The 27,553-nt window shown below is 31.9% G+C and overlaps 1 protein-coding gene across 1 annotated transcript in view; it reads right to left on the reverse strand.

Annotated features, from left to right (window-relative positions):
- Positions 1–1,123: 1,123 nt before the first annotated feature.
- The window catches only part of eIF5B (eukaryotic translation initiation factor 5B), a 203,637-nt gene continuing 177,207 nt past the window's right edge, over positions 1,124–27,553 (reverse strand). The window contains exons 22-23 of the mRNA XM_075356156.1: positions 8,587–8,697; positions 1,124–2,070 (exon numbers count right to left, since the gene is read on the reverse strand). Of these exons, the coding sequence (XP_075212271.1) occupies positions 8,590–8,697 (108 nt within the window). The 3' untranslated portion in view covers positions 1,124–2,070; positions 8,587–8,589. The remainder of the gene's footprint in view (positions 2,071–8,586; positions 8,698–27,553) is intronic.

Raw genomic sequence — 27,553 nt, forward strand, 5'->3', positions numbered from 1 at the left:
AGACTATTTCTTTTTGACAAGATCAAAAGCGGATACATCACAAGAGGCACCCTGAGATGTACATTTGCTTTTCGAGACAAGGTGTTGACACCTAAAGAAATAGAAACGCTAAATAAGCTCTCCATTTTTGGCTAACTGGAGAGCAAAAAATACTTCTTACGGAGCAAGATCGAAAGAATCATAACTCTATGAAAGTTATGAACGGAATCTAACATCCTAAGAGCCGTTTTTTGCAAGGGCATAAAATATACAAAATCTAGCGAGATCTGACCAAGATCTGAAAATCTTCGTTGTGTATCCAAACTGCCGTTATAGAAATTGAAACACTTTTGTTAACGACACAATACAGAAAATAAAGTCAGAGAATCTTACAACAAAATATTTTCATTTTTTAATCGAACCAAAACCCATTTTCAAGCAAGTAGAGCGGCATAGAAGGCTTGCTTTCCATGCTTGTTTTAAAGTAACAGCTCGAGGGTGGGTGCACATTTACAACACACTTACATACGACTTTAAGCCCTGCAACTATCAAGTTGTACTATAGTAATCCTTGTCAGTTGGATGTTCACTGCGTTATTTACACGGACCTTTTTGTTTAATTGACAATTTATTACAGAATATTTGTTTCTTCTTTTATCTTTTTAACATCCTGGCTCGGCGATCCAAAGAGTAACAAGGTACAAATCTACTGATTGCACGAACGGAGCCGCAGCCGCGGCTGTGTAAGGCCCCTAATCAAGAATGTTGCAGTAGCTATCTGGAAAGATCCGGAATACCATACGAATCACTCAAAAGCGTTTTATAACGAAATTCCACAGTAATTTTTTTTGTACTTTTGTAATAAATTATATAAAATAACCATACGTCTATGGTAATTTCTTTTGTCTTATTTCACAAAAGAGCGAATAAATGTGTCGTACACATTATTAATTTTTTTTAAATGCTACTAAGAATAGAAATTGAAAAGGTTGTATCAAAAGATGAGCGTCACTGGGCTTTAGCCGTTTATTTAAATATTTCAAACGAAAAACACGATTAAAATTTATAAAAAATAAAATCAATGTATTTATACTTAAATTACGTTATGAGACTGTTGGTAAGATAAAATAAATAATACACATAATTTATCACATATATAATATATTCTTTTCGAACGCATATCACAAAAAATTAAAGATATTTCTGTATTATGATGTAATATATTATCTTTCATGCTCTCTTACTAAATCTTTCTCGCTCATGTACACAAACACACTCTTCTTCTAACAGAAAAATCTGTACGAAACGAATGGATTTTTCGTGAAAAACGAAAAAATGCACTTTAGAAACACGATCGCTATATATTCAAATATTTTACCGTTAATTAAAGTAATAATAACAATATACTATCTTAATTCTGATAACCACTAAATACACCAAAATTATGGTCGCATGCGTTCACGCAAACACACAAAAGCATAAATAAAAAAAACGAAAAATACTGTAAAAATTATTATTAAAACATTTAACCGAAAATAAGTAATTAACATTAAAAAATGGCTAATTAAATTACAAAAAGGGTTAAAAATAAATAAATAATAAACCCACAGTTTAAATTAACATATATTAAGAGAAAATAGAACCACAAAATTTAGTAACAAAAATAGTACCGGGAACAGTTTAGATCAATCGTTGCAAGCAGGTATTAAACTGTAAATATAAATATTTTTTTATTTTCTAGTACGTCAATTTTTTTCACAAATAAAAAATTTAAGACGCTGAAAGAATTAAAAAAAAAAATATATATATAAATATATCTATATATAAAGAATAAAAATATCGGTTGTCAATTTTAACGAATTTGGAGGACGGAAGGATTAGGAAAAAATATAAAAAAAAGGATAAACTAAAAATCCACTAGGCTAATTTTTTTTTTACAGATCAGGATATTTTTTTTTATTAGCAATATACTATCCACTTTCTTCATGCATCCTGTAAGTAAGCGTAACATTTCGAACAATGTAACACTGACGTACGTATTAGAACACATTGTTTTTTTCTGAAAGAAACGACACCGGCATCAAGTATAATCTGAAACAAAAATACCACAATTGATATATTTAGAATTACGAAGTTATAAGTTTCGGAAAATAATCGAAAACACTGTTTGTTACAGAAAATGCCAACACACATTGTTCAACAAGTGAGAGAGAGATTATATTCCAAATGTACATGCGTCAACATATGCGTACGTGTTTGTCCAAATGACAAACGCACGAGTAATATGTACAGAATCCCTAAATGACGTAACCGCAACGATCGTAGGCGATCGAACATGTATCATAATTCGCTTCCAAAAATGAAATCCCATTCGCGATAATAACAAGCATCTCATGTCAAGCGTACTAAGGAAGGTCCTCCTCACCTTCCTTAGTACGCTTGTCCAGTTGCCTACTTCGCTCAGCCGAATATACCTTACAATATCGTACGTCGCCGTACAGAAATGGCAGCTAACGGTCATGTTCGGCACAAGTAAACCTTCAGCAACTGGTAGGTAACGAATATCATTTCTCACATATAAACAACACTGATTAATGCGTCCTGAACAGACAGAGAGGGCAGAGCAACAAATTAATGCACTACCATTTCTGAGGTGGGATAATATACATTGTTTCCATTAGGGAGATAAAGAATCTCGACTCTCAAATATTATAATTTGATTTTGAACTTTTCTTCAGGGCATTTACAGTAAAAAAAATCTGATGTGGACACCACAAGATTTCCTTTGTACGCCTATTAGATTACATACACATTTTTAAAAGAACATGAAATTGTATTTCACTAATAATGGGAAGGCACATCGGTTCGAATTACACTTCAACTCCTTTTTTTCTTTAATTTAAATATATTGATTTATTAACCTCTGATTGCAAAAAAAAAATACGATGAATAATAATAATTCAATAATAACAATAAAAAAAAATATGAAAAAATATCAGAAGTTTTTAATGAAATCAAATTTTACGTACTTTTCATTAAAAAAAAAAAATGTGTAAAAGTAATTTAATAGGTGTACAAGGAAGTCATCTGGTGTTCACATGAGATATATATTTTTTTTATTGTTATTACTGAATTATTATTTATTGTAACGATTGCTAACATTTACAGGAACCAAACAACAACAGTAATAATTGAAGATAATAAAAAAGAAGCTGTAATAAGAAAAGGAGTCCGACAAGTATGTTCCCTGTCCTCGTTACTTTTTAATCTTTACGTAGAACTAGCAGTTAATGATGTTAAAGAACAATTTAGATCCGGAGTAACAGTACAAGGTGAAAAGATAAAAGAAGCTACGATTTGCTGATATAGTAATTCTAGGTGAGAGTAAAAAAGATTTAGAAGGAACAATGAACGGCATGGATGAAGTCCTACGCAAGAACTACCTCATGAAAATAAACAAGAACAAAACGAAAGTAACGAAATGTAGCAGAAATAACGAAGGTGGACCGTTGAATGTAAAAATAGGAAGAGAAAAGATTATGGAGGTAGAAGAATTTTGTTATTTGGGAGGTAGAATTACTAAAGATGGACGAAGCAGTAGCGATATAAAATGTCGAATAGCACAAGCTAAACGAGCCTTCAGTAAGAAATATAATTTGTTTACATCAAAAATTAATTTAAACGTCAGGAAAAGATTTTTGTAAGTATATGTTTAGAGCGTCACTTTATATGGGAGTGAAACTTGGACGATCGAAGTGCCTGAGAAGAAAAGATTAGAAGCTTTTGAAATGTGGTGCTATAGGAGAATGTTAAAAATCAGATGGGTAGATAAAGTGACAAATGAAGAGGTGTTACGGCAAATAAATGAAGAAAGAAGCATTTGGAAAAATATAGTTAAAAGAAGAGACAGGCTTATAAGCCACACATATTAAGGCATCCTGGAATAGTCGCTTTAATATTGGAAGGACAGGTAGAAAGGAAAACTTGTGTAGGCAGGCCACGTTTGGAATATGCAAAACAGATTTTTAGGGATGTAGGATGTAGGGGGTATACTAAAATGAAACGACTAGCACTAATAGGAAATTTAGGACATCTGCATTAAACCAGTCAATTGAGTGAAGACAAAAAAAAAACAAAAATTATTGTTAATTTTTTTTTACAATCAGAGGTTAATAATTATTAATAAATCCATACATAAATATAAAAAAAAAATTAAAAAAAAGGAGATGAAGTCCGATTCTAAACTATGTACTTTCCCCTTGTAAAATTCAAATATTTCAGTAATCAAAATTTTATTTGGCTATAACTCTGGAACCAATTAAAACAAGCACAACTTATAATATATCGTTGACAATGAGGGCTTATTACCGAGTTAATAAAATGTTCAAAATTCAAACCCTTTGGTTTTTGCACTTTTGGTTCAGTCGATTGCAATCAAAAGAGGAGGTGCATAACTAGATGTTACAACAGTCCTAAATCTAATATTTCAACATTCTACGGCTAATCGTTTTTTAGTTATGCGCGAGACATACATACATACGTACGTACGTATAGACGTCACGCCGAAACTATGGATATAAGGATGGTTAAAAGGGATATTTCCGCTGAAATTTGAAAACCTAAATTTTTCGCGATTACAATAATGTAAAAATCTAAATTTTAATATGAAGAATGTTTTCTTTTAGAATCATTTTAATCCCTTTAGCGCATATGATGAATCACATGTGCTAATCATTTACGCATTGAAAATAATCATAAAATTAAAATAGTGGATCCAGGAACATAAACTAAGTCTGTATGTGGTCGAGGAATCAAGAATTTTCAAAACTTTATATTTTTAAAATTTTAGACCATGTAGAATGCAAAAGAATGTTACTTGTGTTTTACAGGTTATGATGATTATGACATCCAAATTTCAAAATCTGAAGCTGTGGAACAGTTACAAAATAAAAACAAAATGGAAAATTCACTAAAAAATATGAATATAAATATTGTATTTTTTTAAGGTCATTTAATCTCAACTAAATTACCCCTCGATTAAATCTTATGTAAAGTATGACATTTATGCGCCGTCAATTGATGTATCACAAAAACATCAAGAAAAAAAATCTTAAAAAATTCGGTTATATTTTGAGAGAGACCCTATGTTTCTCTCTTACTTCATTATATTAAAATAAAAAAAAAAACATTTTAATTTTGTATTTATAAATTAGATTTTTTTACTTCCCGCGTTATAAGAACAATTGATAAAATGTTAAAAGAAAAAAAAAATCGTTTAACGATCCTATCTTTTATCTTTCAAAATACGCCTTAAGTTTTCTTTCCGACAATTTTACAAAAGAGTCGATGGTGCACTAAATTATATTGCGCAATTTCACCCAAAACGATCAAAAGTTATAAGGCTTTAGTGGAACACGCCTGGACATGACAGTTTGTCACATTTGGTCAGGTTTTATTGAAAAAAGTTTTCGGCAAACTTTATTCAAAATAAAATAAATCATCAACTTTGATCTCACTAAAATTGGTTTTCAAATATTTTCTTATTCTTGAGTGGTGGTTTAACCGGTTTCACCGTCGGTAGCATTAAAAACAAAATAAATTCAATTATAACAATAAAAAAAAAAATATATATATATATATATATATATATATATATGTATATAGTATTATGAAGTTCGAACACATTTTTACTGTCTCCGTCTGAACAGTAACTGTGATCTCGAGATCGGATCTTGACATTCATGGAGTACGGCATAAACCGCACTGGCCCTCACAAAGCTACCGATTGTCAACCGGTCGATTACCGAATTGCGTTAGAGTAATCAAGATTTTAGATTTCCAAGTAACCGACTTTAGTATACGAGTTACAGATGCTTGTAATTATGTAAAGTTAATCGTCATCATTTATCGGTAACATTGTGTAACGGTATGAGAAATTTGATCTGACAATAGCTGTGAAAAATGTTCTTGTGACCTATTATTATCAGTCAGACGACTTTAACAAGAATTGTATTACAAAAAAAAAAAATAAAAATACAATTAAAAACTTTTTTCTTATTTTTCTTTGTACGGATAGCACTAAAAAGTAATAAATAAATAAATAAAATTCATTAAATCCGAATGTTAACTTCTTCTCTTGGTAAAAATTCTAATATTTCATTAATATTTTAGATGTAACAAAGAAGTATTAACGAGCAGCAAGGGACGCTATCCACGGACGAATTCAGTACCGCGAGTAATTAGGTATTCAGGAATATCACATTACAAGAAGCCGATAATTATTAAGTAAAATAGTCAAAAATAAAGCTGTATTTTGAAAGTAAGAATAAAAGATTAAAATATGTTATTCCAACGACTCTTATTATCAAGTCTGGTTTGAGTAACTTACTTAGTATCTACCTGGCTGCCCACATATAATACGATGTGTAGGTGGTTACATAATCCTTACCTACACATACGTGTGGGCAAAGTTTTCATTTTATATAACTTCTAAAAAAAGGCTATTTCACAACTACTTAATTTAACAATTTTTGCTCGAAAGAACGACCGAACGAATGAATGAAGAAACATTTAATTCATTTGACGTGTACGACCGTAATTAAATATAATATTAATATGAAAAGAGATTTTATCGTTCTAACAATACTCGATTCTACATAGAAAAAAACCTCAATGCTTAAAATTCGTATAGAATAACAACTGCTATTGAGAACGAATGGATATATTTAATACAATTTCAGCATAACATTTATGATAATATATATATATATATATATATTTAACCCTAAATATTCATAAAAGGCAAAGGAAAATAAATTAAAAAAAACTCTTGTTTGTTCGGTTGATAAAATTAAATAAGACAGGCGATCTTAAGTTGGTACAAGGATCTAAGAGTCGGATGACTGTCATCATAAAAGTATGCCGAAACGACTAAAAATAGCGACGAGGGTATTAAAATTGTCAAAGATGTAATTTTATCTTCTGTATAATTATTTTTATGTATTTACGTATACTTATAAGAGGGGTGGGTGGTCATTAAAGAAAACGTTAGGTAAGAACCTTCGGCGAGGCATTTTGTAGCAAACGCAGTAAGGTAATCTTTTCATGATAAATGCCAGCCATCTTTATCACAGTACTATTCATACACACGAGATTAAATAATACAACACCTCTAATCTCTTGAAAACGGCACCTTTTCGAGTGATTTCCTTGTAGCTTACTACCGGCGTAAATACCAAATAAACAAATACACTGGAAAATATATTATGTCGACAACCTGGGAATTTACTAACTGACGTTCATCACTTAGCAGTAAATGGGGAAGAAGGCCATTTAACCTATATCATATGTCAAATATAAATTGAAGATCAGATCGATAAATACTTTACATTTGTATACATGCTAATACAATGGCAGACAGTATGTATATCCCTTAACAATCAAGGATAGTCACAAATGTTTATTTTCGTTGATTACATCCGTATAAAGCATGCTACTGCAGCCGTTCGTACGAGTACAGTTGCTATCTGTGCGGCAAATCAGAATTACTGCCCCTGCTACATACAAGGACGCATTAAATTCTTGTTTAAAATCATCCTCTACGATACACTTACCATCAATAGAAACAAAAAGCTACCGTTCGGAATTAAAGGTGAGATACATGTAGTCCTTTCGACTAAGAGCATGAAATATCACTGTTGCAACATCCAGCGGTGATCAGCCAAGCGGGTAAGTGCAGAGTGAGATAAAGTGTAACGAGTTTCTTCCGTTTTTACGAGATCAATCATTGCAGTCATTACCTGCTGCAGCTACTGTATGTATTGTGGAGTTCTGTACCTTATTACATTATCTCATAAAAGTTCTTTAGGAATGTGAGGCAAGTGACATAACAGTTTCCGATTTTAATTCGGCGATGTGAGGGTGCAAGCAATTAACGTAGAGCACTCCACTAATACTAACGCTAACCGTTCACGATCGCTTCGTCTAATACACGTAGAGAAAAACAGTGTACATAATTGTGGACCCTGGATCATTCGAGTTATCACACGGTTGACACGGTAACTGGCTAACGCTGAAGATCCAGTTAAGGCACCCGCCAAGACTTGAGAGATCTGAAGCGGTCTCTCAAGAGACTAAATCGGCGATCTAATCTAGTACATGGATTAGACTAGAGATCTATGTACTAGACTTAAACAGATATAACATTTAAGCCCGATAATTAATTAACCCTGAAAACGGCATAATCACGTTTAAGAGCGAAAAAGAACTATCCGCCCGAGGGAAAAAGAGAAGAGATGCGATTTCACGTTATCTTATCACCGAACCGAGCACGGGTGCACATCAGCATGCTGAAAAATGGAAATGCATGCGGTAATCGGTCTTATAAATCACATCCCTTTTTTCACAAGGAGTAACCGTGTAGTGAACATCATTAGTCGCTGACTAGAACAACTTGTACATCAGAAGTTTTACGTACATCACAGGCATATGAAAGACTGGTGCGGGTAAAATAAAACAGCAATCGTGTAAACCTATCATTTCATTTATTAATCGTAAGAACAGACTCCCGGTAAGATATTTTTAAGAACTAACGTGAAATCTGCATACCTGTTATAGAATCTGAAACAACTTTTTCAGTTCCACCATAAGTTGCCAATCCGCTTTTATTAAATCATCTCTAAAATAGTCTTTACAGGCATCTATTGACTGTCTGCTTATCTGTAAAAAAAAATGAACAGAAATTAGAATAAGTATTAATAAAATAAAAGAAATTTATGTTTTCAATCGATGTTCGAGAGCATTTAATGACAACATTTTTATAAATTTACACACAACTAAAAGGATTCAAGATTTAAGTCTGCATATAAAAAAATTCAAAACTGTATTATTTTTTATAAAAAAACAAAATGTTTCCCTTTTCTCTCCGATATGTATTATTAGTTATTTTTCGTAGGAAATCAAACTTAAAGCTACATACATTTTGAATGATAACTTTTTTGAATTTGATATTTGATGAAAATAGAAAATAAAATAAAAATAAAAAATTCGTTCATTTTTTCCACAGGAATCTTCATAAATAATATAAACAATATTAAAACAGAATCGCATACATTAAAAAAAAATAAAATAACTTACACTAGATTAAATTCAAAATCGATCGCTTAAAGACAGGTAACATTGATTTAACTTGTAATGAATGAAATCAGTGAATGTAATCTGGTTCAGTGTATATATGAATGGGCGGGGAATTGTGAAAGAAAGTCGATACCGGATAATACCACGTTACATTGTGTTAAAGTTCGGGACGAACTGACGGTAACTGCAGCAACAGTAACCCCGTCGTTATAACTGTACAAACGGTACAGTACTGTAGTATCGATTGGCGAGCTGGAGAGAAGCAGAAGAGTCGAAGGGGGGACGGCCGGGAGAAAAAGACAGAGACAGTGTGATGAGTCGGCGAGCATCGAACCCTCACAGCCGGTCGACAGCAGAGCTACCACAGCCGGCAGAGGAGCCACGTGGCTACAGAGTTACAGTCGGCGAGGGAAAGAATGAAGGGACGAAGAGCGGGGAAAGTTACGTCACTGCTGTAGGCAACCCCATTCACTTAACCGTTTCACCCCGACCGAACCGAGCCCGTTCTCGGTACCCACCACTACCCGGTAACCGTTCGACTTCCCCACTACTAGCAGTGACCTCCATACTAAACAATCAATGAACCGAGCTAGTATCAACGAGTTTTGATTCTTACGTATCATAACAGTCGGTACTTACTATACTATGTGCGTAGTATTCAGTACCGGACGACTGCAGCAAAGATATTGAAATACGCTGGATTTCGAAGGACCCGGAAATGAGTTATTATCAGTGTGTGTGTGTAAATATATATATATATATATATTTTTTTTTTAATGGAAAGAGTTCTTTAAAAAAAATAACTCCTTACCTCGCAGCATTAAGAGTTTTAATTTTCTAAAGTAAAGCGACAAAACTGGGTTATAAATATTATTGACATTAGGAACAAAATATGGGTACAAGAATTAATGTATAACCATGTGAACAACATAATAAAGTGGTCGAAGTCTCAGTAAAAGTATAACATGTAACAACACTCCAACAATCCCAGTTTTGCGACAGCATTGTAATGTGATTTCAAAGCCGCCACCCGGCTTACTATGTTAATCGGAAAGCCACAATCGTCAAATTACTACTTTTTTCTTTTTTTAAACTCGCAATATTGCAGTTTTAAAAAACAGAATTGCTAATGTCATAATATTTCTCAGGAAAATTGCAGTGCCAGTTAAATATTTTGAAATTATCAAATATATACGTTTGTCATCGTTGTTCTGACAATAAACACACTTTAGCCATAGATAACAGGAAAGTTACAAATAGTTCTTGCAAGAAAAAAGTGCACAAGAACTCCATCGCTTCCCATTTAATTTATGAATGTAACAGGATATGCAATTTAATTTACGGTTGAGAAATGATGTCGATTTATTTTCATTAAAGTATTAAAATTACACTTATATACGTAATACTGTAAAGTGTAATAAACGAGATAAAATCACGGAATGCACATTAAACTGCTGACTGACTGTTGTTATTTAATAATTTTGCATAAATTTTAAATTTACTTTCAAGTGAATAAATTAATTTTATTAAAATATTTTTCTCTAAAACGGACAGAGCTACGTGACTGACAGCAGCTGCTCGATTACATAGTGTAATTATTGTTCTGTTAATATATTTATTACTTCTCATATATGTACAAGAGGTTACCGCCGTAAGATACTAAATTAACCAACTATATATGAATTAAACGTTATTCTCATTAATTTACATAAAACATTATGCTATAACTTATACTATAAAACGTAATTAAAATTACTTTTTAAAATAATAAAACCGCGAAAGTCTGACGTTGACGAAGTTCGTAATAACGGAAGTAAGGTCATCGCTAACAATATTCGATTGTTTTGATAAGCTGATGGGATTCGTATTCTTAATATATGTTCTAAGTAAAAAAAGACTCCTTATATACAAGGATAAATAAAGTCCGGTGATATAAAAACAATTAATACCAAAAACCTAAATAGGTTGTAACTAATTTCAATCAAAGTACGGCTAAATTTCACGTCCACAAAAATATTCTAGAAACGATTTCACACATGTATCACCGTGATATTTTCGGACATTACCAGTAAAATACTTTTAATATACTAACTGGAAGGCAACATTACCGTGTTAATAGGTCGCGTCGCAGTTAGAATAACTATACGAGAGAAGACTGAAATAAATAATTATAATGATGCGGAGAATAATGGCCATCGGGTGCGTTTGGGTGGGGGTGGGGGTGTTGACAGAGAAATAAAAGTTTATTTTAAATTTATTTAAAATCGCTCAACAGCTTTCCCGAGCTCTCAATGGCGATCAAATTAAATATATAACGCAATACATTGCGTTGTATTGTGAGCAGGTTTTGTGAGGATCTATTGACTTGAATTTTTTAAATATTGTACTATTCTACAAACCTGGATCCCAATCCTCTACTATTAACATTTGTCCCTTGTAATCGATACTGTCGGTAAAACGCACGCACCTTAGGACGAAATATAAAAAGCAAAAAAAAATTATTTAATATCTCCATCGCTCAATACACGACTTGCAGCAGGGTGCGAGAAGTTTTGGGTACGGTCAAATTACATACACTTTAATTACAAAGTTTTTTTCTACTGTAAAAACGAGATTGGAAACCACTCATACTAATGGAGTTGGTTTTCATCTCGCAGATATTATATGGAGTGTTCAAAATTGTATCGATGAAGTTATAAAGACAGGTCTGGTAACAGAAACAGACTGACAGGTCTATGATGGATAACCCGTTAACGGTCAAACCTTAGGTTCCTCTATTCACATCTGTTAATAACTTTTCTTTCCACTTTCATACACCATCATCCTCAAAATTTGACCACATGAATCTGACAATGTCTTTCTTTCCTGTTAAGTCTTTATTTTATTATTATTTCTAATTCTTCATTGTTCGCTCTATAAATTAAGGTAAACCAATGAAAAACGAAACGTAACGTACATTAACGTTTTCCTGTCGATTCATTTTTCTAAACTTTTTAAAGGATTTAGTCCACATTCATAAAAGTATAAGGCTCTGCTATATTAGTCAGTACAACGTGTACTAAAGCTGTACATGCTGTTAATTTTGTTCTTCATTAGATCGGTCTGCTTCTCAATAAATTCGGATTAGCGTAGAAGGCTCTATTGCCCGGCCTGAATCCTCTTGAATGATTCCTCTCGTGCTATTCTAATTATTTACATTAACTCTAAGATATTTGACAGTTACGCTCTGATCGAATCGAGCCCATTTTTAGAATCTAAAACTATCTAGAGAACGTTATGCTGGATCTCCTGTTAGATCCATCGCAAATCAGCTGATTTCAAATTCGAGAGATCATAGTTCAAATCCTAGTAAAGGCTTTTTTATACGGATTTGAATACTAGATCGTGAATACTGGTGTTTTTTGGTGGTTGGATTTCAACTAACCACACATATAAGGAATGGTCGACCTGAGACTATAAGAGTACACTTCATATACATTATATATATTATCCTCATTCATCTTCTGAAGTAATAATACCTTACGGAGGTTTCGGAGGCTAAAACAGAAAAAGAAAGATAAGAATGCTAAACCCACCTGACTGGTTTACTTTAAATTTCTCAGTGTACTTATTTCCTACTTTCAATATTATATGCATGTTTCAATCGTGACTTCTACCGATCTTGATCAGTTTTGCACGTATCTCGCATTCCATCAGTTTACTTACATCTGGTTTTAACTTTACTGTCATCAAAGCCTATTTGAAATAATCAAACGAGACATGGAGGTGTATTCATAGAATATTTCAACTATCTGTCCGGTAATAAAAATTTGATAGGATTTCCGCGGGAAAGCCATTCTGCTCTTTCTGAATTTTTTCCAATCGGTCCAAGATTAATCTGAATCACTTACTTCCGGATAACAAACAGTTTATACCTCTACTCAAGTTCGCTATAATTTTGTAATTCGGGTAGATTATTCCACCATTCCATATAACGCGCCTCTTCTTGATTTTTATCTTTTTTCTGTATGTATAAACTCTCCCTATCAAGTCTGTGCTACGCTTTCTACAACTCTGATACTTCAAGTTTTCCATACCTGCTTTGTTTTCTTTTACTTTTGACAAATGACTCAGTCCATCTTTTCAAAATAACCTCTCCTCCTTGCTCGCAAAGACAGGGAATCGTGCCTTTTATATACCTGAATTCTCAGTTCAAATCCTATCCACATCCTGCCGATCGCTCCGTAAAATTTCATCGCAACCTTTTCCGTGCTTCTGTTTCCAAAATATTCTTCTTCCGACATACTTTTATTAAATCTTTTCTTTTTTCATTGTATTTATTGAGGGTAGCTTTTATCATCCTTTGAAGCAGTCTTTATTTCGTGCACTCTTGTATGTGATCGTCACATACGTTGATCAATCCACAAATTTTCATATTTCAGTCCTTTGGTCTTAGGAAAAATATCACTTTGAGGCTCAACAGTAATTAAAAATTTAATTTCTACTATTCTTCTTACTGTTTCTGTTAAAGATTCCCTTTCCTCGACTTGAACTGACCTGTCCCTCGATGGTTTCTGACTGTCCAATTTGTTTTATTCTGGATTAAATCTTTCAGTAACTTATCTTTCACTCTGTAATCCTTCCAGTTTCCTATTCTTCAGGCGACGGACACTACCTGTTTCTGAAGAAACAGGCAACTTTTAATTCGACTTACTTTGTTGATTCCTGCCAACTTCAATCGTCTGTTGCGTCTGACATCAATGGTAGATGAGGAGCTCATACGTTTATTACAGTATAACTTATCTAATTCTGATTATCCTTGAACTATGTTTTTTTTTTTTATAGTAGAGGTGTCTTTCTGCGATTTAACAGAGTACTGGTCTGATTCCTCGTAGCGTACCCACTACAAACCGACCGATTTTACAGATCTATTCAAGCAGAATTTATGTTTACTTGTAATGCTATTGTGACAGTACTCTTTTTCGAACTTAGAATATAAGTGTCCCAGCACTACCAACGGCTCATACCTTTGAATCTTGATGACTATTTTGTTTCTACACCGTCTTTCTAAGCTCAATTCATATTCTTTCATTAGCTTTAAACTCTATCAGGCCTTTTCTTGATTTTCAGAAATAATAACTATACTGTATTCAGTTATCTTGTACACTGAAGAATAAACAAACGTTGCGTTTACGCTAGTGATTTCGTTATGTTTCTGCTGAATCACGTTCCTTGAGTCAGTGCCGATTCACAACGCGGCCGTTAATCTACATACTACAAAATAAGCATTAGTCACATTAGTCGCCGTATAATTAATTAGTCATATAGTACTCATATCATCAAACGTTTATAAATTTATATTAAGTCTGTCAGTTCTATTAAAACTCTTGATTTTTCATATGATCACTCTTTTGTTCTCGTGTCCAATTTTTGTGTTTCTGTTATTTATTTACTCTAATGTTATTTAAAGTTAATATACCGGCAATGCAATTTTTTTAAGTTTACTGAAATGTGAGTATAGTGTATTCCTAGATTTGTATCTGTTCGACTTGAGTTATACCATTATTTTGACATTATGTCTGATACCGATTTAGCTGATAATAGTGCAGGATTATTGATATCCCCTCCAAAAAAAGTCCTTAAGTCGTGCAGAAAACACATCCTTTTAAATGCTTATAAAAGCGAATTACAGAGTAATCTAACGGCGTTGATTTCGGATATCGTTAATAAAGCTGCTAATATAAGTGGAAGTTGTGCTGCTTCAGTGTACAACGTGATTTGAATTTTATTTATTGAGAAATGGTTTAGCGATGTGTTACATCCTCTGGAAAATAATTCGGTTATTGTCTTAGACGACGCCCCTTATCATTCATGTAAAAAGGAAAGAATTCCAGCCGTGTCTTGGAAAAAAAATGATAATCAAAATATGGTTTAATTCAAAAGGAATGATTTTTAAAGGGAACTTAAGGACTTAAGTTCCAATTAACTAAATTTAAGAGGTCCAATTATTGCAAAGGGTTTCGCGTATTAAAAGTAATTTTAATATGTATAAAACTGATGAGTTAACAAGATCCAGTGGAAAAACCGTGCTTCGATTACCTCTGTATCATTGTGTACTCAACTCAATCGAGTTAATTTGGGGACAAATCAAAAGTTACGTATGCCCAGAAAATACTACTATTAAAATATCTGATGTTAAAAATGTATGCTTAAAAGCCATCGATAAAATAGGCCAGCAGGAATGAAAAACTGTATAAAACATGTAACTAATACTGTTGAATCAAATTATTGGGAATTGGATATTACAATAAAAAACAAAATTGAGCCTCGCGTTGTATCTCTTAATAATGACAGAACTACGGATTTCTTGCAATCAGATGATGAAAACTGAATTGAATTTATTATTATAGAAATTTAATCTAAGACATTAGTGAAATTTTACTATTTGTGGAGAATTGACACTTTCATAACTCTTTCAAATAAATTGTCTTAAATTCTTTAAATTTATATATATATATATATATATATATATATATAAATTTTTATAAAATATAACAGCATATGGTTGCTGAATATTAATCGCGTTGTTTCTTTTACATACATTGGGATTTACAGAACATGCTTATTAATCGGTCGCCTGAACACTCATACGCGTAGTTTGTTTACTTGCCCTATAAGCTAATAGGATATAGAACCGAATTGTTTCACTTTTGTCGCAGAATCGCTTTAGACCTTTATCTTTTTTGATTATTTTCCATTTGTTTAATTTTTTCCCTATCTTTTCAACGCTATTTATACAGTAACTGTAAATATATTTTTACGCTGTCGGATCGTAGGCACTATCACTAATCCTCAAATCGAAGAACCAGGTTTTTTCCGTGGGGAATTTCCTTCCCGTAGCCAAAACAGTAACGTTTCGCGCGTCAAACATTAGTTCTATCCTATCCTTTAAACAGTTACATTTTTACTGCGCTGGATTTGCCGAAACACATTACTTGGCATTCAGTCGGCACATTACTGATATCAGTGCTAATTCCAAGACATACGCGACCATTATTCCCTATTTCACATCTCTTTTATCACGGTCTTCTGCTCCAGGAAGCGTTAAAGTTTCAGTGGATCCATCAGGTTAGAGGAAGCAATTCGCTATATTGAACTAAGTCAAAATATTTTAAATAGAATTAATTACACACTTTTCTATGAGTTTGAAGGCTAATAATAATTACACTTTCTTAATAATGATGTTGAGTACGATTAATTAATAAAGTACCAGTGTCCAGAATTTTATTCCATTTTTAAAATTTGAAGAAAAACATAAAAATTACCATTGTTAATTTAATTTCACTTTATGTTCAATTTAAATAATAATAAAAAAAATATTTTTAATTATTATAAACAAATTAATATTTAACTAGTTGAAACAAGAATTTCAGAATTGAAAGAAAAATATAACTATTCTTGACTAAAATATGTAAGTACTAAAAAATATAAAGTGCGATAATCAAAAACCGTTCGTTCAAAACATAAAAAAAAAACGCAAGATATTAAGCGGTAAGATACAACGCAACGTAACAATCGGTCTTAAGGCGTAATTTTATAACTTTTTTTAGGCGTTACATACGGGATTCAATTCAGAAAAGGGACTTAATGGTGGTTTTCATACAATTTTTAAGAACAATTCTAGTAATTAAATAAAATTTCTTAATTCGCAGAAAATACCATTTTCCTATAAACTGCTTATTGTAGAATAAAAACTTCTATTTTTCCGAATTTCTGTTTAAATTTTGTTTCTGTTTTACTTTGTTTGCTACGCAATATTTTAGAAAAAAATTTTGGTAAATTATATTAGAAAACTTGCTCGCAAATATATTTATAGAAACATATTTCAATATTTCTAATTAATTCAACAGACGTTATATGTTAAACTAATCTAAAATAAAAACTTATAGGTAAAACTATAATATAACTGAAAATAACAGTCCTAAAATATAATAAAATATAACACCTGAAATATTGAAAAAAAGAAAAGGATTATGTCGGCAGATAACTTGAAAAAAATCTGTGCACGAGAGTAGCGGAAATATGATTTCCTATAAGCACTGAGGAAGGGGGTTGATTGTATCTGAATGAAGCATTTCTTATTGACTCATATACATTAAAAATGGAAATTTGTAACACGGAAGAAAGTATTTAGTTAAAGTTTATAAGTTAAGTATGTAATGATGAGACATTTTCTTAAGTTTATGAAAAGATGCAACACAAATCAAAAGGAATCCAATTATGTGAACTATTAAGGTTTTCTAATCTAAAATCGATGGTTCATAGTGCAAACTATTTTAAGGTAAACTGTAATGTCAAATGGATTTATAATGCAATTAAGAAAATGAATAAGAAAACTTACAGGTAAAAAGATAAATAAAATAAAATTTTCGTAAAATAATTGAGAAAAAAACAACTGAAAGGGAGACACCAAGTCATTGTGAAAAAGATACTTTAGACTGAAATAAACGATTTCCATATAATTTTTTTAAATAACTGAATACATTCAGGCAAAGTATGTAACGCAAAAAAGAAGCTTTTCGTAAATGGAATACACTATACAGTCTATGTAAGGGCAATATGGATGAGCTAAATATTCTAACACGATTTTTTTTTTACTTTTATAAAAAACACTCCAATAAGCAATCATGCAAATTTGACGAGAAAAAATGAGGACAGTAGGCCCGAAATTCGTAGTCTTGCTAACTGTTTGGGAAAACAGCCAGGTCACTGCTCTGCACGAGGCGTAATGACGTCATAATTTCCATTCTATGACGTCAATGACTAAAACCTCGTGGATGAACCCTGGACCTTTCCCTGAAAAGGACTTTCACTCTTTTTATTAAAACACTGAAACTATTACAGCAGGATACGTGTTAAAAAAAAAAAATTCGGACTATTAAAATGTTATTTAAAGTACTTAATTTTACGTACTTAATATTGGTATTGTTCAGACAAAGTAATGTGAAAAATACATACTTCCAAAAAATATACAAAATCCAAAAAAAAAAATCAATATTCTTAAAACCCAGATCGTCAATAAAACTGGAATTTCCCATCATCAGGGTTATTACGAAATTATGTTATACTGCCATGCCTATAAAGAAATACGATTAGCTGTGCACCTATATAGAAATCATTACATTTATTTCTGTCGCTGCCGTTTGAAGCTTGCGAATAATTGCTGTTTAATATGAGTGATTTTTGGCTCCTTTCCAACATTTTTTTTTCTTCATATAATGGGTTTTGAATATGTAAATCCGAATTCTCGTTTACTATCGATTTTCTTGAGTGCGTTAGTGCGCAATAGAAAAGGGTTTTCTTTCACCGAGGAAGGCCTTCCAGAACTTTTTTTTAAGCGGCAAACTTTAAGTAAATTTGCTACTTTTGAAAATTTTTATGTAATCTCACAAAACTCATATCCTTGTCATCGGTAATTTACTTCGACTTATTCAAATTTAAAGCCCTCTTCACTTCCGTAAGACTGTAGTATATTAAAAAAAAAATATTTATATATATAATAAGCCGCCCCATTTAATCTTACTGGATGAATTTTGTTTTAGGTAAGTTTCTAGTTTAGACATGGCGGGGAAACGGCCTACTTGCTTTACGTCGTAAGACATTTTGTTCAACCGACCTTGTTTTTACTGGTTTTTTTTGCAGTTTCTGCATTAGTCATCTGACAGTATATAAATTTAGAGGGTAGGGAACGGGTCATTATCTATATCTCGTCAGCCCTACCTGCGTTTTGTGTAACAAGTAACTAATATTGTTGGGTGCCAACAATATTAGTAGAAACATATATTTAATAGAAATATTTGGTCGTTAATTTAAAACAGTACAATTTCATGGTGAAATATACATTTTATTTTTAATATAGTTTAGAAATAGTAGTTAGATACTAGAAAATGGATCGGGTATCACAGAACAGCTGTGTAGGGAATGAAATTATAATACAGTAGATATTAAATACGTGATAAATACATTAGTATTACAGGAACCAGTCACGAAGCCTACAATAAGCGATTTCTCAGTACGCGAATGATGGCGTTGAAGCAACGTGTGTCTTTTTAGTAACTCTAAAAGATACACTTTGAAAAGGTTTTGTTTACTTATTAAAAAGTGATAAATCGTTCTCAAAAGTCGCATAACCATTCCTAAGCAGAACCCTCCAGATTAATTAAATAAAGTGAGGTATATTGTTATTTCTTGCTGTCTTTTTCACTAAACCAAATTTATTGCAGTGAATCACCACGCAACATCCACTTATACACAGCTGATAAATCACCTCAAAAGGAAATTTAATCAGTCTCGATAAGACATAAGCGGTGAATAGGGCGAATTTCAGTCTGTATGCCACGTTTTAAAGACTCAAATGAACCTTCTTATTTTGACAGAACGCAACTCTGGATGGTTCATCTTATACTGCATCTCACGTTCTTTAGATTGTAACGCTATTGCATAGACTGGGGCAAAAAATATAAATAACAAATTCCATCTTTCATGAATTATATATTTATACCGCCTATAATCTATAAAGAATATATGTATTTATAGAAAACAAAAATTAATTTTATTTTCCCAAAAATATGTTAAGTACCCTTAAATAAGAGAATAATTTAAATAAAAAATAATACGCAAGAACAAAACAAGTCTTACAATTTGGTACCCCTTCTAGTTCTAATTTTAGTCTAAGAACTAACAAATTCTTAGACTTAACATTAACTGGTTAACACAATTATTGCTAACCACATTCACTTTTTAATTTTTCCGAAAAAACAAGATTCACAAACAATAACTATTATTCTGCTATTTAAAAATTTAGACGGCATAACATTTAAATTGTGTGGATGTTAATGATAAGAAACGAAGAGGGCTCAACAAAGAATAATTCCGTACTGATACCTTTCAGGCGTCACATAAATGTGAATTTATCCACAGTCAAGGCAACCCTACAGTGAGATTTGAACATAGAGGTAAATATATTAATAACTCTCGTTATCACTGGTTATTATCAAGATAATTCTGAAACAATAAGCCTGACATTATTAATCTATAATTCTCCAACAATGTATGTTTAACATACATAATACGTAAACAGATGTAATGATTTTTGTAATAATGTAACGTAAACTGAGAAAAATATACATTCAACGGGTGTATATATATATATATATATATATATATATATATATATAAATATTAACAAAATTAATAAAAAAACCATAAACCAGAATTAACAAAAAAAAAACCATAGAAAAAATTAACAAAAATTTTACATGATCTGAGTTCAAGCCGGCGTGAGCCAGGTTGGTTTCTATCTTCTTTAAATTTATTCTGATTGGTACGAAAGGATTTTTGGTAATATAATAATTTATTTACTAATTTGGCAGATTTAAGTGCTTTAATTTAAGTGCTTTATCGATTTATATATATATATATATATATATATATATATATATATATATCGATGACAAACAAGTAGGTCACTAAGTAATTTTCTTTCATAAAACGAATGTAAACCTGACTAGGGGCCGACGAGAAAAGGTGAATGGAACAGCAAATGACGTCATACTGAAAAGACACGTGGCATCTCTGACGTCATACCCAAAAATCAGGCACGTGTATGACCCGACTGCCACTGAATATTCCAGGCTATGTAACCACCATGAAAATAGACTTATTTCAGTTTTTTACTGATAGTCGCATTCATATACAATACATGCGGATGGATAATAACTAAATAAATAAAATTAATATTATAAAATTGAAAAGAGAAAAAATAACTATGCTAAAGTTGAAATCAGTAACATTGTATTAATGTTACCGATAAAGTACTTTATATGTACTGCACAACCAAACGAAAAGATATGAGTTCCACTGCTCGGAAACGACTGGGTATCATCATTACTACAAAGTCAGTTAGTTTTTCCGAGTTGTCAACTTTGAGATATCAACAAATCCATCGGGTATTTTAAAAAGTTGTTTCTCAGAGTTGTGTTTTGCTCAAAATGCTTTCAAAACTGTATCAGGTGTAAATAAATTTTTAAAACAAGTCCCGGAAAGTTTATGTCTTTATGTTTTCCAGGTTCGTTTTAAGAATGTTAGGTTTTACGCGCGCGAGTACGGAATATTGAAATTAGAAATACGAAGTACACCCACCGGGTTGATCTAGTGGTGAACGCATCTTGACAAATCAGCTGATTTCGAAGTCGAGAGTTCTACGGTTCAAATCTAGTAAACACAGTTAGTTATACGGATTTGAATACTAGATCGTGGAACCGGTGTTCTTTGGTGGTTGGGTTTCAATTAACCAAACATCTCAGAAACGGTCGACCTGAGACTGTTCAAGACTACACTTCATTTACAATCATACATACATATCCTCTGAAATAATTCTGACAGTGGTTCCGGAGGCTAAACGGGGAAAAAAAGAAAGAAAAGCGACATGATGTACAACAGCTTTTTCGGTGATAGTAGAAGCTTGTAGAAAATCTTACGCTACAATTTAACTGTTGTCCGTTAGTGTTCTCTGCAACTCTTTTTTCAATTTTTTTTTTTTCATTTTACGGATGATTGACCTTAGTAGGTTGAGAGTTTAATTAAAAAAATGGAAACAGAAACAAATGGAGTGCAATGTTAACAAAACATACCACCTGTCCATAAAATACTCCCTCCATTTAAATTCAAAATCGTAAAAGGATATAAACGTTTTTTTTTTTAATAACACTGGCTTACATAATTTTTGTCAACATTAATGAAAACGATCTTCGTGTCTCATTTTACTAATAATTAGAATATTACGGAAATATCCTAACACGGCCCATTTCGGAATAACCTTTTTGAATTACCTGGAATTGTTTACACCTGGCTTTACTCTGTATTCCCACCGCATTCTACGAATCTTTAAAGTTAGTTTGATTCTGACTTGCGTACAGTCAAGTTTCTTTTAGCGATCTTGTTATATTTTAAATAAAATTGGAAGTTCTAGTCGCCGAAGTTGCGAAAATCCAGCGGATAAGTTTTGTTATGTAGTGGAACATTTAATTTAAAATCACAGACTAGCTATATCAAAGAATATGAAAAAAGCTAACTTTTTAGATTATAAGCGCCAAATTGGAGATCAAGATAAACGTTGGGCTCCTCATGCTTGCTGCGTGAGTTTTCACGTAAATCAACATGGCAATCTTTTCTTGCACGACAAGAAAAGTTCTATGCTGTTTGCTGTTCCTATGGTGAGGAGAGAACCTTCTGACCAGGTAAGTGAATGCTACTTCTGCATTATTAAAACAGAGGGGCAAAACTGAGTATCCAAATTTTTCTTCAGCACTAAGGTTCATTCCTTACAGCCAAGGATTAAAGGTGCCGATTGCGCATTTAAACTTGGACAACGTTACGTATCCCGATGATTGTTATTCTTCATCAGGATATGATTCACAACTTCCTGAGAACATTAGCAGTGGACCCTACGTTTTTACCTACCATCAGTGCGCCTCATTTAATAACTTAAAACGAATTAAATGATTTGGTACGTGACCTGGATTTGTTAAAACAAAAAGCTTAACTTCTTGGTTCCAGACTTCAACAGTGGAAACTGTTAGGTAAAAAAAAACATAAGTGTTTCACTTTACCGAAGACGGAATATAACATTTTCAAGTTTTTTTAAATGGAGGATCTGTTACGATATTGTTTATTTAATGAATGAACTTAATATGGAATACATTACTTCCGATTGGCGTATTTTCATAGCTTCATCTAAATATAGCATAACAGCAGTCTTGCTTCATAATGGAAACGAAAAACCATCTAGTTCTTTAGCTCATTCAGTGGCATTAAAAGAAGATTATGATAACTTGGCTGTCATAATAAATGAAATTATATGTGAACGGTGTAAGTGGAGATTTAAAAGTGATAGGTATATTACTAGGGCTTCAAAGGGTTATACAAAGTATAGTTGTTTCTTATGTCTATAGGACAGTCGAGCAACATAAGAACATTTCATTAAGAAAGATTGGCCTCATAGGACTTCTTTTTGAAGCAAGTACTTCAAATAATACGTATGCTCCCCTCGTTGGTCCAAAACAGTTGCTTCACCCGCATCTCCATATTAAGCTTGGACTAATGAAAAACTGTTAACGCTATAAACACACAAGGTAATGGTTTCAGCTACTTAAAAGAACTACCTCACCAGTTAAGTGACGCAAAATTAAAAGAAGGCAATAAAGATTTATTAGACCTCAAATACGGAAACTTTTAAGTGTTTAAAGAAAAATTAAATGACGAAGAAAAGGCAGCTTGAAACTGTTCTGTAAGTGCGGTGGAGGGATTTCTGGGTAATAAGAAAGATGAGAATTATAAATTCCTCATAGATGAACTCTATAAAAACCTATGAATTACTAGGCTGTAGCAAGTCCTTAAAAATGCATTTTTGCACTCTCGTTTGAATTTTTTCCGGAAAATTTGTATGCAATGACAAGGAAACAGAGAAATTTCACTAGGACATCAGGACATTGGTAACACATACCAGGGACGCTGAGATCGATCTATAATTGGCGACTACTGTTGGTTTTTTAAAAAAGGAGACTACTGAAAAGAGAAAAAAGTGAAATATTTTGTGACTAAATGGTAACTTTATGTAAAATTTCTTTTATTAGATTTAACATGTTTTAAATGTAAATATATTTTTTATTCAATATACATTATTACACTGAAAAAAATGTGTCTACAGTTTTTAGTCAAACCCCCAACCCGTGTAACAAAAAAAAACAAAAAAAAAAAAACTGTAACTGTTACAGTATTTTGCACATCATTTTCGAATTTAGGGTCACAAAATGCTTTAAACACATCTATTTTCATTAACGCTACTTAAAAAAAAAACTTAATTTGTTGACTAGATAATCTTTTAAGTTTCGAGAAATATTAATTGTTAATGTATTTCAAAATAAATTATTTTAAAACGTAACTTAAGTTTGTTAACAATTTATTGAAATCAGATATTCAAATACAACTCTGATAGAAAACGGTACACGAAAACACTTATTTCCTGTCTCTGAAATAAGATATTATACAACTAAATATATAGAATTGCAAATTATATATTTTGCTTAATTTAATGAATGTAAGTAACCGCAAAAACAATTATTATGCATCACCACTGGTAACCAATAAGATTTAACAGTACTGTTTTTTTTTTATTTAAAAAAAAAACTTTTTATTTTCAAACACTAGTAATTAAATATAAATGAAAATTCTGGGTAAGTGGATAATTTTTTATTCATGATTGTAATAATAAATACCAGTATTGATTACGTAAATAAAATCTCCCATAATTTGAGTTAAAAGGAAATTACGAATTATTCTCCATTGAGAATGGTTTTTTTCTAAACCTGTTTTGTACAGCTGCCTTCATTTTCTTATTACGTTACATAACCTGTACATAGCCTCAAAAAAACTAATTCATTTTTAAATCTACACTAACTACAAATGTATAAGGTATACAAAAGACGTCCCCCTCTTTTCTCGTAACTACAAATCATTTGCACTAATATAATAAAAATGTATTATCGTTCTGGAAGTTTACGTTTATAGGTTTTAGACATTATATAGGCCTAGATGCCTTATATGTGATCGAAGTACAAAATAACAACTTCTGCCATAACTAAGACTCATATTATTAAGCGCTCTGCAATATTTTAATATAAATTTAGAATAAAAACGTCGTTGAAACGACGCGTTGACGCGGCCATAGTCATGTCGATTTCCGGGCGCAAGAGCCGTTCATTTTCCATCATTAAGTACCTACACGAAAGTCGTTATATTACTTGAATTTATCGTAGAGTTCGATTAGCTAACAAGTGCTATTAAAGCTGTTGAAAGTTACGAGTATAATACGGTGTACCGATTTACAATAGGGTTAACGTTGTTAGAAAATTTACTTCAGATCTGATCGTTCATGAATGAGAAAATGACTTCATTTATATTAAAAAGCAAAAAAAGAGAATGTGTTTTGTTTACACGATAAAACCTTATTTTATACAATCATTTTATTAGAATTGTTTATCGAAATAAAATACCACAACGACCAGCGGAATATTTGACTACACTTAATCCTTTAAATAAATCTACTGAGTTGTTTACCATATATCCGGTTTTAACCGGACTCTAAAAGTTCGTATAAGGTACTTGAATAGACGGTTGGATTAAAAACTAATTCACAGTTGAAAACACTCTCTGCAAAAGTTTTGCACAAACGTTTATATACCAATAAAATATTTTACGGGAGTAGATCGGGTGAAATCGACGCCGTCGCCAAAAATGAAAATATTTACTACTAAGATTAAACTAGAATTTTACTTTATCGATCGGTTTATTTAAACCGAACGGAATTTCATTAATTTACATTTTTATCTGAGAACTGCATCTGAAGGACTGAAATATGCCTTATTTATCCCCCATTTTCATATCCTTTTGATATAAAAAAAATAGTCGAGGTTAGTAATTAATAAAAGTATTTGAAACTTTTATAGTGTCATTCTATCATTTTCAGCGCATAAAATTTCAATAAAACAAAAAGTATGTGTAATAACAATCAATCTTTTATTTTATTTTATTTTATTTTGAAGCTTGTAACATTAGATTACGTTCAAAAAACAATTCATTCATAGGGCCTCTACGACTTTGCTTGACATAAGCCGTGCAATTTTGCGCGAATCTTTCGCATAAATCATCTTGAATTCTGTTAACAACGCGCCAAATATTTGCTTTCAAGTCGTCAATCGGTTCGTAGTTTGTTACAGACTTGTGACTTAATATAACACCAGAGGAAAAAAAGTCTACGGGAGTCAAACCACATAATCTTGGTGGACAATTGGCATTACCAATTCGTGAAATTATCATATCACCAAACGTTTGACGCAATAATTGATTTGGTACAGCAGCTTTGTAGCAAGTAGCAACATCCTATTGAACCACAACCATTCAAATAAAAATTTTTCCAATTTGCAAACAAAAAATCCCGAATCATAGCTCGATGGCGTTCACCATTTACTGTAATAGTATCTCACGGCTCATTTTCAAAAAAATGAACCGATGATGCCACCAGCCATAATCTACACCAAACTGATTTTTTTCGAATGTTATGGTCGCTGTTAAATCATTTGTGAATTGGAATCGTGCCAAATACAGCAAATTTGCTTGTTTACAAAGCCATCAACAAGCCAAAAATGTGCCTCATCTGAAATGATGATTTTTGAAAAAATTGGATCCACTTCTTCGAGCTGCTCTACAGTCCAATCAGCAAACCGTCGTCGCAAAGACCTAGCTTTAATTTTTGAGTTAGTTGAATCTTATAGGGGTGTAGACCAAGATCTTTACGAAAAATTCGCCATGTTGTTGAAGAAAGCCCCAATTCTTGTGAACGATGTGAAATCGATAACTTCGATTTTCAAATACTTGCACTTAAACCGCAATATTATCTTTACTCCTTGCTTTTTTTTTGTGTATTGGTGTTTCAATAATATCAAAAACTTCCCTATTTAAAAACAATAATATTTATGATCATTTATTTTCATCAAAATCCGTCAAACTCTTTCATCAAACGTATAAATGTACATTAATATTAATCATTAATAAGGAGGGGAAAATTTTGGGTAATATTTTCTTTATTGTTAGGTAAGAAAGAGAAAACAACACTCCGAATTAAAGACGCAAATCGAATTAACACGACTGAAGGTGCTTATGGGGGTTAATCACTTTAATTGTCAAATATGACGATCTACGTGGTTTCTACTACGTGTACTATCTGAGAGAAAAGCCGATGAAACTATTAATAAGTTCCTTACTTACACACATGAATTCACCCAACCTAATTACGGTTGTTGTTTACTAGTTTACGTATAAATCTTACCGGGTTTACTTTTTAAAAAAAAACATTCATGACGAATGTGTTCACCTAAGTTAATTATGATTGTTGTTTAATTGTTATAAGTATAGATAAATCTTACTGGGTTTATTGTTTCAATTTTTAAAAAGAAGCATTCTTGACGAATAGGTATCATTTTGAAAACGGTTATTCCAAAAAGCCCAAATTTGGTTTGGAATATTAGAGAAGATTCATTACAAAGTGAAACAGCGTATTAAAATTTACGCTTTTCATTGGGGTGTAGAACCGTTACAACGTTAAGTTATAATAATAAATAAGATGTACTTTCAACAAGTTTAAGTTCAACTTTTTGAAGAAAAATTTACACGACGAAATGAAATGATTAATTTAACAGAAAGATGACCGAAAACAAAAAAAAAAAATGATCTCCTCAATTTCTTACAACTAATATATTATAAGACGTATTATTAAGCGTTAAACTTATCGGAAACATTTATATCGGATACTATAGTACTGTAGCGCGCAAGTCTTGATTTTCAA

The sequence above is a fragment of the Lycorma delicatula genome, chromosome 2 (assembly GCF_047948215.1).
Source record: "Lycorma delicatula isolate Av1 chromosome 2, ASM4794821v1, whole genome shotgun sequence".
NCBI lineage: Eukaryota > Metazoa > Arthropoda > Insecta > Hemiptera > Fulgoridae > Lycorma > Lycorma delicatula.